General features: G+C 37.7%; 1 protein-coding gene across 43 annotated transcripts in view; it reads right to left on the bottom strand.

The window, feature by feature from the left end:
* The window catches only part of SIPA1L1 (signal induced proliferation associated 1 like 1), a 213,894-nt gene that overhangs the window by 63,029 nt on the left and 136,224 nt on the right, over window positions 1-14,641 (bottom strand). For all 43 annotated transcript variants that reach the window (XM_035540174.2, XM_035540179.2, XM_035540190.2 and 40 more), the window contains 2 exons: window positions 7,085-8,905; window positions 263-393 (listed from right to left, as the gene is read on the bottom strand). In XM_035540174.2, coding sequence (XP_035396067.1) covers window positions 263-393; window positions 7,085-8,582 — 1,629 coding nt within the window. In that variant the 5' untranslated portion in view covers window positions 8,583-8,905. The remainder of the gene's footprint in view (window positions 1-262; window positions 394-7,084; window positions 8,906-14,641) is intronic.

Below are 14,641 nucleotides of genomic sequence, written 5' to 3'. Positions count from 1 at the left end.
TTTCTCAAGCTTTAACCAAAACAATCTTCACAGTTGCCTTTTGTATTGCTTGTTCTGGAATTACTCATTGATATACTCACTTGTATTCTCTGTAACGTAAACATGTGGTATACCTTTGTTAGGAGATTCTTGGATTGTATATACAGAGAAGACAAATCTATCCATGTTGAAAAGCCTAAAAACTCCACCCCAACCCCCTGCGCACACTCTATTTAGCCTGCTCCCTTCCAGTTTCTCTTACTATCAGTCACAAACTGCTTACCTCACTGGTTCTGAATATGATCCGGTAGTTGTACTGTGGCCCATTTTCTTTTATTTCCTCTGGTTTTTCTCTTCTTATGCTCACAGCTACTGGACCGAGGTTCTCATCTGCTCCAAAATAGTTCCAGTGTTCTTGCATATTAAAAGACAAACAAAACAGAAAGTCCATCTTACTTCTTACATTTCAACTATATTTTCATGCTTAGTTGTTATACTGGAAATAAACTGCCGATTGCACTAGAGTCAATTGGAGCATGACTTCAGTGATACCAGGATTTCATTCTCATCTTTCAGTTCTCTGAAGAGCTCCATGTATTCAAGACAGTTGAAATTCAACATCGTACTTCTACTTAAGCAGGACTAAAATAGGATACACCTCTTACACTGGCTTTTAAAGTAAAATCCATTTCATTCACATTGCTTAAAATATAAAAACAAGGAAGCCAAATGCACAAAAGAGAGAAATTCACCACTCCCTGTTAAAAACGTGAACAGCAGGCAGTTGTACCAAAGGATGTTAATTATTTATTTTTGTATGAAAACAGGAAAACAGTCTCACAAGTTACTCAATGCTAAAAGGGGGGGGGGGGGGGGGCGGGGCAGAGAGGAAAATACAGGCCTGGAGAAATTGAGAAATTGCTTGCTAACCAAGTAGTTTATCATTTGAGGTACATTTTTGTATTTGCTTAACGACAGGGATAAAGCCAAACTTTATGTCAAAACATGTTAGAAATGTGCATTTGCAAAAATTAAAGCTCAACAATTTAAGACATTAGTGTTAAAGGCTCTACTATTGAGCTTTCTGAGCATTATAAACTATCTTGTCTGATGACAGAGGTACACCACCATGAAGTCAGCAACATATAAATGAAGTTGCACATATCTAAAGTGATGACTGAATTTAAACATACAATACCTGCAAATTTAAGAGTGTTAAAAAACTGAAGCATCTTACAAGAAAAAAGTCCTACATCATCCCTTTCCATATGCTGCAGGTTTGCATATATGAATGAATTTATACATGCACAAAAATGGAAAGTTAGAGCTATCTGAAATTTCAGCACTTGAAAGAAGAAATGTGAAATTCAGTGGAATGATAACAAGAATGGAAATATAACCATGCCACCTGTACCATCACAGACAGATCACGTGCTATTCATAGAACAACCAAAATGAATTAGTACTTTAACAGCATTCTGATATGAGGTATTCTGCAGGGACAAAGTGCAAAATATTTGAATATCACTATCAAGAAATGCATCTGCAAAAATACTAAAAATAGCTAACAAAATACACCCTTCCCAAGTGAATGGCAGTAATTTTTCCAATGCATAATCACTTGCAGTGTTCAAAATTTGAGTGCCTCATTTTTTCTCTTTAAAAAAAGATACTCACTGATTCCTGTTATACTTTCCTCCAACATATTCCATGCTTTTCAAGTAGGTGCCTTCTCCTTGCAAAGCTATGTATGCCCTAGAACTTGTCTTCACACAGCTGTTCATCCCTAAGCCCCTAGGGCCCCTGTACTACTCCCCAGTACCTGATATTTTATTACCCTGTCTTTGTGTTTTCCATTTAAAGGTTTCAGTGCATGTGTGACACAGAACAAAGAGACATGCTACAGCACAGTAATTTCTACTGAATTCCTCTTGAAGTCCTCAAAAGTCAATACTCTGCACAGAGGTAATTAACATTCAAAAATTATTTTTTTATATCTTGTACAATATCCTGTAAATATTGGCAGAAGCTTTGGGTGACTGAATTAGTGGTAAGTGAAGAAACGATGAATAAATTGAAGTATCTACATAAGCCTAAGGAAATCTTTATAGTTCTCCAACAATACATGCCACATAGGTCTTCTGATGTTTAAAAATCCAAAACATCTTATTAGCACCTTAGTTTTTCTTCTTCTTCCATTAAGTATACTACACCCTGTTTTTTTCCCAAGATATTTATAACTCAATGTACAGTTTATGGCATAACGAATGCATAAGAAGTGCAATCACTAAGGATCTATCTAAGATCAAGTTTCTAGCAGCATACTATATACACCTTCCAAAACTTGAGCCAGCTTGGCTGTCTCCACCCTCAACTGCTTGCTTGGTGAATTAAAAACATTGTACTGTATACATGTACCTTTACTTACACAACAGAAAATGTTATGGAAACAAAGGTAAGTTGGTAATACCTAGTAGAAGGAGTCCAAAAATTACACTGGACTTTTCTACACCAACAATTGCACAGATAATTATTTTTTTTCTAACTAGCTTAGCCTGCATTTCAAATTCCAACCATTTTCTCTTTCCTCTAACAGGAAAGCTAGTAGCAAGATTTGTGTGCACAAAGCTTAATTTACAAACTAAAGATAACAAATTTGGAGTTTTATTGTTAAAAAATAGGACTCTTTCTGAATATAATTCAAAAATTTTATGCCAAATATGAATAGCATAGAAGACAGCTTTTTCTTCCACCCCACACAAACTTCACTAAAAGCAACACTTCAAGCCCAACATTGTCATTTAAACTACTGTTGAAAAATTAATTCAAAGATGCTCAGGAGGCAGCTAGCAATAGGCATAAATTATTCTATAAACTCCAAGCCAAAATGAAATATTTCATTGTTTGCACCTTGACATTAAAACAGATTATACACACTTTTTTTTTAAAGTTAAATATTTATTATGTTATTTAAAAGATGCTTCCAGTCAAAGACCTTAAGTGAAAATGAACATTTTTTAGCAGTTATTTTTAAGTTAGTTGCAGAGGAAATCTAAGTAAATCCACTTGATTTCGAGGGAAGAGATTGCTCCTCCAGAGCTACACACCGTCTTTTCCAAGCAGAATTTAGAGGAGTTGATGGAAACAAGTTTGTCCATCCCTACAGTTTTATTATTGATAAAAGAAGTCTTTGAATTCAAGTCACAGATATGATAAAAAGCATGGTTCCCCACCCCACCCCCACAAATACTGTGAATACTGGAAGTTTATATGGGGGTAACAGGCAACAGGCTGAACTGGTAACTACCTGGAAGGTGAGCCCAGGAATTGCTAGATACAAGTGGTATTAGCACCAGCTGATGATGCCCATTAGCTGCAAATCTCTGTGGGCTGGGAAAGTACATCTGGGAGGGATCACTTGCCTTTGCCTTAATCCTATTACTCCTCCTTCAGCATCTGTTGCCAGCCTTTGCAAGAACATAGGACTATAAGAAATTTTGGGCTGAGCTAGGATGACTCTTACTTTCTCTGGGAATTGTAGGTTTTTGTCCAGAAGCAGTGACTTCAAGTATTTTTATATTTAAAACTGAAGCACTGCAGTCAACAGTATGAAATAAACTGGTGTAGAAAGTGTATGATTCTTACCTGAATAGCTAATTCTCACATAAAAAGTAATCTTTTCTTACATTTCAGTAAGAAGGCCTGAGCAATTTGATGTTCCTCCTTTTTGTCAAAAAATATGCTTTTACATAACTAAATACACAATTAAAACTGAAGTTCATCAGCTGTCTTAACATGCATTTTCTTAGAAAATCAATTGCAAAGTTTTATTCTCATCACAGTCATAGGACAAGCTAAAATGTTAGAATGCTCTATAAGGAGAAAACGAGAAGTATGTCTGTCATACAAAAAGCATGATTGCCATGTAAAATCCAAATGAATAGCTTCCTTTTAACAAGTTTCTCCCACATACGGTTTTCATTGTTGTTCAATGCTTTGTCTTATTTCAAGGTTATATTTAAGTTTCACAGATCTGTTCTTGCATTTTTTTCTTTTACTTAGATAGTCACCTTGCAAATGTATCTTTTACAACAACAGAGTACCATTCATCTCCTGTAAATACAAACACCTAGATGCGAGTTAGTGAAGTATCAGCCCTCTACAGCTAATTGAGAGCAAAAAGACCGCTGTTCATATCATTCTGCAATGTTCATTTCTCTCCACTGGGTATACGGGGAGTCTGGATAACTAGCTTAGATGTAAAATAGAGGAACTGAAGCCAACCTGGAGGACTACCATTATAAAGTCGTTATCCCCATTATCTATACCATTTTTCTAACCTCCACTAAGCTGTTTCCACCAGTATTAGACCACATTTAGTGGTCTGGACACCAGACCACATCATTATTTTAGTAATAACTTTTCCACTGCTCTGTAAAGGGTCAGAGTATTTTCCTTTAGTATTTCCTTTACATGAAGTGTTTAGCCTTTAGCATTCATCAAAGTTATACAGAATTTATCCATAAACGTCATATGCAAATATTTTATACTATCTAGATTAAAATACCTTAAATATTTTGGATCATGTTAGCAATACTCCTGCTCACAACACCTCCCAACTCCTGCTCCCTCCTCTGCACACTGTAAAATATGAGGATGCATCTATCATCCACATAACAATACTGTAAAGAATAAACTATTACATCCAAATAATTAAAGACTCCAGTCAAGTCACCATGAACATCTCACCAAATTACCTCGGAGAAATTAAAATGGACCATACCCATAAAAGCACTTCCATGACCTACTTTTCATGAAATCACGCTGACTGGTATCATTAATGTTTTCAACTGGTACTACTTTGTTGATGTGGTCTCAAATAACATGTTTTATTATTTTAAGCTGGAATGAAAACAAGTTAAAAGAAAATGCTCTGGATCATCACTTCTATTTTTAAACAAACTCTAGGATTACTTCAAGAGTTCTCCAGTTCTGTGTAATCTTCCAGTTTGAGATCTTTACATTATCACAGCTGAATCAGAATTTTTTGCTTCATACATTTCTATCAAATTACCCAGGCCTATTGACCTGACTAGCAGATGCTACCAAAACCATCTTTTCTCATGTCAGCAATATTCATAATAAAGATACAACCTGATCTTCAGATAAAGAAGTTTCTGCATCATTACTTCCTTCATGTTATAGAAAACTGTCAGTTACAACTGACTTCCTCGATATTTTTCCTTATACACTGCTTGAATTTTTATCACAAACCTGTCTCTGAGATGATTCTATGGTTTGTTTGGGGAAAGATCATATAGTGGGTGGTCAACAAAATGTTTTTGATACTTTTTGAACTGTGGGGATTTGGCCTATCTAATAAGGCTTCTGAAGGATGCCTTTTTTCAGAAGCCATCTTAATGAAATCTCTGGTAAGAAAAATTCCCCTGGTTCATGCCCTATGGAACAAACACAAGCACAGTGAATTTAAAATCCATTTAAAAGCCAGTTTTATGGCTTGAGAAAAATCACAGTTCCTCCTCTTTCCCAAGTCCCACCCCACACACACTGACAGTATCGTATCTGGTTACCCCTCACAAATAGCCTTAGAACTAGGTTATGTTGAGTTTATCTAATTAATCTTAATTACTACTAGAAAGAAATGGAGATATAATGGTGACTGCCATTGTACCAGCGTGAGGGTGTGGTTTCCCCCCGGGATAAGCCAAACTAACACACTGCTGCTGCCTAAGGGCTGTAACCCCACTCGCACCTCCTTCCTGTTACACTGCTTGCTCTCGCAGCTTACCTGGTGCTGACTTCTGATTGCAAGGAAAGCTGATTTGACTCACTAGAACTGGAGAAAAATAATCAAGCAATATATAAACAATTTTGTGGCAAGATTTCTGCTTGGTTAATAAACTGAACTGCCTTACTGGGTTGGCAGAAAAGGAGAAAACTAGTAGAAGGGGGAGGAAATAAAGCCTACTTTCCCCCTCTCAGTGCTGAAATGCTGTTCAGTCAGGTCAGCTGGAACACACAAGGCCACCCTTAGTTGCCGACTCCAGAACTCACCAGGGTGACAAGGAATCAAATTGTTCTGAGCAGGGGCAGATGGGATGGTAATCACAGGCAAATCTCTCTAATCTTGGGCTCTTCCCTCCAAACATACCTCATCCTATGTTGTGCATCTGGCTTATAACGAAGCGACATTTTTCCTAAATGTTTTCTCTCCAAAGGATGTGAGCCAGCACTGCACAAACATTCAGCAAAGGCTCTCTCAGCCCTAAAACAATGCAGAAAGAAGAGACTAGGACATGTGACAAGAGCTACTCAGCCAAGGGACAATGCCAGAAAGAAGAGACATGAGATGATCATACTCCGAGGCAAGGGAAAAAGGGGAGATGAGATTATTAGCTGTAATCCACAATTAATGAGCTGAAGTTTCTCTGGGCTGACCATCTACTTATTTTAACCAGGCATCCCTGTTGCTTTAATCTGCAGGAAACAAGCTCTGCTGAGCTGCTTTCACTAAGCAGATGAAACCCAATCCTGGACACTGGTACCTGAGGGACAGGCATTTGTCACATCACTCACTGAACCAGCTCTGTCCATCAGAAGACACAATTAACGAGGCAACAAAGCAGAACTCTTTTTCAAATTCATGGGAATTTGCTCTGCAATTGTTTTTGATCTTTTTCAGGAGCAAAACAAACAGATGGCAAGATCTGCAACTGACAGTGCCAGAACCATTTGGTGAGGGGTGTATCTAGATCATGTTTGGGTTTTGCTCATTTCTATAGAACAAAAACTTTCCTGCATATGTCCAACAGAAATGATATTCCCTGGTTTCAACAGAATGATGCAACCAGATAGTTGTATTCTGTATTTTTAGATACATAAATTTGATTAGACATAGCATGTACAGATTAAAGGAGCAAATTGATAAAATACACCATATTTAAGCAGTAATGATTAAAAAATATCCTTTATGCAAGTATTACTCTTATACATCAGCTGAAATTAATATGTTGGTTAACACAACATTGTCATTAACATCAGTTTAAACATTAACACAACACAAGGAGAACCATAATTTACTCACCTTTCTGATAGAAGAATTTTCGATAATAATATGCACCAAGGTCTACGTGTTCAACAATGTATCTTTTCACTCTGTCTAGATGTAAAATCAGATTCTCCTTGGGAACTTCTAGAACTGCTATTCCAGCATTCGTGCAATGAGAACTCAGAGTTGACTCAAACGAGGCACTTTCACATCCACTGAAGGAACCTGAATTAGATTTGGAAAGGCTGATCTTCCTTTCCCCTTCCCCACCAATCTCATTACGAAAATAAGGACAACTCATCACAAGTTCATTGCTTTTATCATCCCCCTGGTCCATATTGAGACTTCCTTTTGAATTCAGGTCTTCAGTGCTGCCCATTGGAGAATTGAAACTCGCAGAATGGGACAAGGGTCCAGAGACAAGTGATGCTACAGCAGCAGCAGATGCTCCTGTTGTTGTGTTCCTTCTTTTAATAACATTATGCCTGTTGATTGCTGCTTCATTTAAATCAAATAAAATACTCTGTACATCATAATGAGCAAAGCACTTTGGACAAGTCCAAGGCTTGACACTATCTTCCGACCTGTTATCTTCAAGATCTGAAGATTTCCCAAGCTCCCCTTCACCTTTGGCATTACGCAGCTTACGAAAAATGGATGAATCTCCTGTCTCTGATTTTGAGCGTCTCTTGAGTGGTTTCTCTCTTTCCTTAAAGAGTCTCAGGTTCTCCCTTTGAGTAATAGGACCATCTATCACGTCTAGAGAGAAACCTGAACCCTTGCTTCCACTGGCAATCAGGAGTTCACTGAGCTTAGTTGTGCCTGGGCTTCTCTGATCAGACTTTTCATCTTTATAGCCCTTTAGTAAGTCAAAAAAACTTTCCCCTGAAGTTCCCTGCTTATCTATTGAAGATGTGCTGCCATACTCCCTGTGCAGAGATGGTCCGGATTTAAAAGTGGGTGAAATACATTCATCAAAACTATCTACATCAAGCTCACTTATGGTAATGTCACTGTTGCTGCGCTGTCTTATTCTGCGAAGAGCTTTCCTTGGCGAACTGGGATAGCCATCAGGTGTAAGAAACCTGGAGTCTAGATTCTCAGATTGTCTGGTCTTGCTTTTAAGCGTGTTCTGGATGCTCTTTAACATGACAGAATCACTAGCATTCAGGTTAACAGAGCTTCCCTGACTCCCAGGACTGCTTTTAGAAGACATGCTGTCAAGACAACTTGCTGTTTCAATATCTTGACTAGATCTGCTTGTTTCCTTGATGTTCTCCTTCCTTGGGGGCCAATCGGCAATCCTTGCCCTGACCCCCATTTTAGGGACTCCAGGAGTAGAGGTAATATGATGGGAACTTTCATTGCGAGGAGGTCCAACTGGAGCCATGACTGCAGATCCTAAGCTGCCATTCTGTGACCTAAAGCGCCTCATGTAAAAGTCATCCGAGTGGACTTTTGAGGTGCCATCTGTTCCAACTGACACTCCAGTGGCAACAGCCCTTTCGGTCTGGGACCGCTTCAAGCTGGTCATGATCTTGTAGTATGTTCAACTTTAATAAGTTCCAAAAGAAAATACAGTCATTTCTGCTTTTTAAATGCACAGTTCTCTTTTGGAGAATAGTCTCCAAAATATAAAATGGTTGCATGAGATCTTAACCACGGACATTTAAGGACACAGTTGAATGCAAAGTGTCTAGAAAGTGCAGATATTCAGTAGGTTTCGAAAAGCAGTGACTTCCTTTAACTTTTGCATCTTAAGAAATAGCCATGCTCCAATACATTCGAATTGTTTCAACATCCCTTGTGCTCCAAAACATCAGAGTGGTAATCCAATCGTTTACGCTTCTTTTAAGCCTAGAACAGAGCAAAAGGGAGATAAAAGAATTAATCATTTTATATATAACTTTTTTCATAACTGAAGCTATCAGAGTAATTATTAAACAGAATTAAGACTTCTAACAGACATGCTTAATTCTCATTGATCGTCATCTCAAAAATACAGAGTTGTGTTATATGGTGGTAAAAAGTTACCTAGATATTGCTGGTTTGCCTTCTGAAGCAAACAAAAAAAACACAAATACAAACTTTTCCTTATGAACTGATTAGTGATATTTTAGTTGGGTTAGGAGAGAGTTGTACAAAGCCAAGTAGAGAGCTAATTTCCTCAGCTGAAGAACACATACAGCTTCCATTTCCTGTAGAATCTATAGGTGAGCCAGATGAGGAATCCAGAATCCTTTGAGTTTATACACAAAATTACCATTTGCAAGTCATACATCCTTGGCTGCAATTAGGTAGTAACAAAGCCTATTCAACTTTTTCATTAATGTAAATAACTATGATATGCTAACAAAGAAGAGGAAGGAAGCTAATTACCAAGAAGATTAGAAAGTGACAATAGAAAGAATGGCTGTCAACATTTTTTCTGCATTTTGCACAGCCTTATTTGCAGATTATCTGGATAGTCCAGAAAGCATGTATTCTCTGCCCAGATTTCACAATGTATATAATGACTAAAGCTAAATAGAACCACATACTTTTAAATAACTTGATATGAAAAGCTTCTTTTATTTCCCCAGCTAACAAAATAGTGTTTGCCACAGATCCCATATAATCAATCCAGCTTCACAAGGCTGTTGAAGTTAAATGCTTTCCCATACCTCATCTGTACAAAAGTGATTACAAAGCATTATACTATCCTTTGAGAAGCTAAAAATAGAAAATAAAAAATCCACAAATATGCCCTTGCCAGTAGAAGACAAAAGCATGATATTGTCAAGATAAAATCTTGCATCGCTGTGCACATCCTTTAACACAAGGAAGTTAATAATTTTCAAAGGCTAAACCAATTTCACAAAATGTGGCCTTTCAATATTTGCCAAACGTGTAGAGATGCTGCTGAACCAGCAGCGCATTGACAGTACAGTATTGTCTACAAATCAAGGCTTGCTGATGTTTCTACGGAAACTACTGTTTTCTGCAGTCTCTTCTCAAAACTACTGTACTGTGCTCCACAGCAATGAAAATATCAAGCCAGGGCACTTTCTGCCTCCAAAGGCAGCATGTTTTAACTTCACTTGCCATAAACTGCACTGCTTTGAAATAGCAGCTGCTATTTATATAAAGCTGAACACATAAGGAACACTTAAAATGCAAGCTGACTGCATCACACATAAGAACAGTGCAAGCGATCTATGGTATTATTATATTTGTACAGCCATTTACATAAATGCAGTTACTCTCCTTGTAATCCTGCTACAATGACTGCTGAAACAATAGTTTTTTTCTTCTACCCAAATAATTTGAATAACTTTAGAAAGGCTGCCTACCCATGTAGCCATTGCAACACTACTGAATTTTAAACTACAGCAATTTTAAACTTCTTCCAAATTTCAAACACTATTCAGCCTCAGAAGTAATCAAGCTGATGAAACTTCATGCACAAATCAGATCAAGGACAAAAAAATGCAAACACTGCACACCTGCACATAACCCAGGGCTCTGCCTACACTATAGCAAATAATGTTTATGCAATAAGCTCTATGAAAAGGGCAAAAAGCTATGCAAAAAGCTCTATGAAACACTGTGTAGTCCTTCCTAAAGGGCCACATAGACTTGCCTTTACAGGGAGAATGGAAGGAAACTAGAATGAAAACACAGGACAGGAAGAAGACAGGCTACGAGAAAAAGTGAAGGAAGAACAAAACTGAGGGCAGAACACAGAACAGGCAGAAACTGTCAGCCATCACACGCTCCTCTCCATTGCCTGTGATGAAACAAGATTTCTGCCCCCACCATTCCTCTTCAATTGCCGATGTCTGTGAAAGCAAGGTATACATCTCTGCTCCAATCCTGCTCCTCACTGAAACTGATAACCTACCACCAGTACAAGTTTCTCATTAACTCGAGAGCAGAAGTTCATGCAGTAGCTCTAAAAATTCCCGAGAGTGGTGTTAACCATAGAAACATCAAAAACACTACTAGCTTTGGTGTTCCCCCCAACCTGATTTTTATTTCTTTAAAAACTTCAGGGACAACTATTCTAAATAATTAAGGAAGTATTTATATATATGTGTGTGTATATATATATATATACATATATATATATAAATACATGTGTTCTGGGAAACTTACTCTTGACCTGTTGCATATATGTTGCAGTCACTAATTACATGACCACACAGTGCATTTTCCAATGGAAATACTGCCTCTATTCCTGACTCAGCATTCAAGCTGCCTTCTCTGGGAGCAGCAGCTTCATTTCATAGAATCACAGAATGGTTTGGGTTGGAAGAGACCTTAAAGATCAACTAATTCCAACCCCCTGCCATGGGCAGGGACACCTCCCACCAGACCAGGTTGCTCCTAGCCCCATCCAGCCTGGTCTTGAACACCTCCAGGGATGGGGCATCCACAGCTTCTCTGGGCAGCCTGCTCCAGTGCCTCACCACCCTCTGAGTAAAGAGTTACTTCCTTATATCTAATGTAAACCTACCCCCTTCCAGTTTAAAGCCATTACTCCTTCTCCTAACTGTCCTACTTCATCTGCTATAGCAGCTGGAATACAGGTGCATAATAAATGATTAAGGTCAGTTAGTTAATAGCACACTCTGAAGAACTGAATTCCACCCGTCTGTGTCTACTTTGATATGAATTAAATTATCTAAATCAAGTTTTTTTGGAGACTAACTAATTGCCTCGTTGTCTCCCTAGATCATCTTGTTACTGGTGTCTAATTTGAGACCTAACAGTGTGACCTAAAAGGTTTGATTAGCCCCAACCAAAACAAAGTGAGACAATTGTATTTAACATCAATGACTCAAAAAGTGTAGGTCTTAGATACACCGCACAACAGATTAAATGGAAATGAAGAATAATGGCAATCTGTACTTTGCCATTTTCTCATATTCACTACTGGCAAAACAGAACAGCATCAAAGATTGTGTGAATCATGCTTGACTTAAATGACCACTAGTTACCAGTAGCTAGATGAAATTATGCACTAGAAAACTTGCAGGAAGTTAAACAGTAGAAGTGCTAACAAAATACATGGTCTATTAAAATTAGTTACAGCTGCAAGATAGGCAGTATGATATCTACTTCTACAGACCACAGCCATAATTGTGAACAGTAACAATTCCTATTCTCTTACTACTTAAGATGAAAAAATTATAATTCAAGGTAGAGCTATGAATATCTACTCACACAGGCTATGGTAAGGGCAAGCTAACATAACCATGAAAATACACGTGCCTCTACAATTCATCTGAACTTAGTGAGGGAGCCAACAAAATACTGAGATGAGCAGCTAAATATTAAAAGACAAATGAAAACCATATGCAAAAAATACATAAAGAGGTACAGTAAAATTTATTACTGATTATGTAAATTAAGAAAAACACTTATGAGAACAACCCTGGAAAACCAATAATCTGCTTATCAGATTGCATTTAATAAAGCAGGCCAAGGATCTGTTCAAAATGGATCTCAAATCCTTAGGACAAAATATAGCCAGCACTTTTTAGGAAAAATAGAGTATTTTACATCTATTTTTAACTCCCAATGAGCTGCAAAGAAATCCGTTTTCATTCTTTCCCTTTCTGTTTACACCTCTTTTGTTATTTTGCTCCCTTCTCCAAAACTGAGGTTCTAGCTGTACAACAGCAGCCCATTCAGATCAACTTAAGAGTTTGGAGATGAATCCCAAGACAGTTTTTCAATCCTACATCATTTTTAAAAGGCAGGTAATCAAGAGACCTGGTTTGCTTTTCTTCATGACTGAAATTAGTCACCAAGAAAATGAAGATGACATACCAGGCAAGATTTCATCCAAAGGCCTCTGAATTACGAAGAAACAGATATAAGCACTTCATTAAGAAGAACGTGAAATTAGCTTAGGATAGTAAAAACACAAACATACATAAATACAGCACTCTAATCAGTATCTTGGATTCAGGCAACAAAATACAATAATCCAAAACATACTTGCTAAAATGAATAGAAAAACAGAGATCAAGCCTGATGCATCAATTCAGAGACCTTCTACCATGGTATTTCCTAGATTTAATTTATGTGGGACCAAGGTCTTTTTCCTTACAAAACAAGTAGTGACTTTACCCACAACCAAGCCTTACTTGAAGCAATCTCATAGTTACTCTGGTACCTGCTGGGACTTTAGATCATTGGATCATGGATGCTAATGAGTGTAATACTCTGACGCTGACAGAGATTGATTTGCGGGCACCCAGTTACTTATGATTCATAATGTTCCAGAGGAAAGACTTCATATTTCACCATCAGCCCTCATTAAGATGTGTCGTTTTATAATTAGAAATTTGGAAATGAGGGCATCAGTTTTCAGACCCCAAAAAAGTCTTGCTTTTGCCAAGGCTCCACAACCTCTCTCAACATACCGCCCGCCCCCCCCCTCCCCCCCATCAAAATAGTAAAATATAATGGATGATGGTAAATGCAGCACTTTCAGGGTTATTCTAAAATATTGAAAATTGTAGGATGTGGAGCCCAGAATAGCATTTTGCAGCAAACAGCTTTGGAAAATGTAAATGAAATCATCTCTATTCCACCAGGTTTACTGAAATTTAGCCGGCCTAGGAAACTCAGTGCAACGCAGATGAGTTACTGGCAGTAACCCTTGTTAAATTCTACAGGGAGAAGAACTGGCATAGCCATAGAAGATTAAAAGTAGCAGCTCCTTTGAAATCAGAAAAAATAACTGAGAACAGTGAGAACTATTTTATATACGAAAGCTTTATCTATTTGCATCACAAATTCTTACCTGAACTATAACACTGATCAAATCCTAGGAGGAAAATATTCATTTATCAGCCAATTAAGTTATTATATGTACAAAATAACATCTAATTTCATAAAATGAATTTCTCAGAGGAGAAAAACTCAATTTAATCTTTAAAAACATTTGGCTTTATGTGGTTGGCTACAATTAACCTGATCCTTTTCTTCTCAGAATTACCTTCATCATTATAACTAAAGCAAAGTTAAAAGGTTCATCTTTCAGAGGCTGTTTTTACTAACTGAAAGGCTATTTGAAGAAAAGCGTTTGGTACTTTATTAGCTTAACAGTTTTATTTTTGTTACACTGGGAGAAGCTGTTGATTTTGTGTTAACCGAATTTGTGACAATTGTCAGATTTGCTCAGAATAAGTCCCTCTAGCTTTTCATTCCCCTCCAAAACAAGGTAACCTCCCCCCAGCCCTCCATTTATGCTATCTATAAAATTTGCCACTGATCTACTTGCAAACAAATCTATATTTCTGCCCTTTTCTCTGAACATCCCATTGTTCCGTGACCCTAGGAAGAACACCTCTATTCTCAGGAGATTGAGTGCCATCTGTTGCCGTATAAATAAGGATCACCTGCACTGATCTGCTGAGCTTCCTGATCTGCCCAGCTTCAGCAGTGCTTTATTCTTAACCCTGTTCTCCACTGAAGTAGTTCACCCTAAAATACATGAATTTACGCAAGGTTACATCGATTTTAAGATGTAACAGTAATTCATCTGAAATTACTGAGCATGCCCTACTGCCAGTTTCTGCAGCCTTGCAGGATGCC

This window comes from Cygnus atratus, chromosome 5 (genome assembly GCF_013377495.2).
Source record: "Cygnus atratus isolate AKBS03 ecotype Queensland, Australia chromosome 5, CAtr_DNAZoo_HiC_assembly, whole genome shotgun sequence".
Classification (NCBI taxonomy): domain Eukaryota; kingdom Metazoa; phylum Chordata; class Aves; order Anseriformes; family Anatidae; genus Cygnus; species Cygnus atratus.
This window is presented reverse-complemented; position numbering and strand designations above follow the sequence as displayed.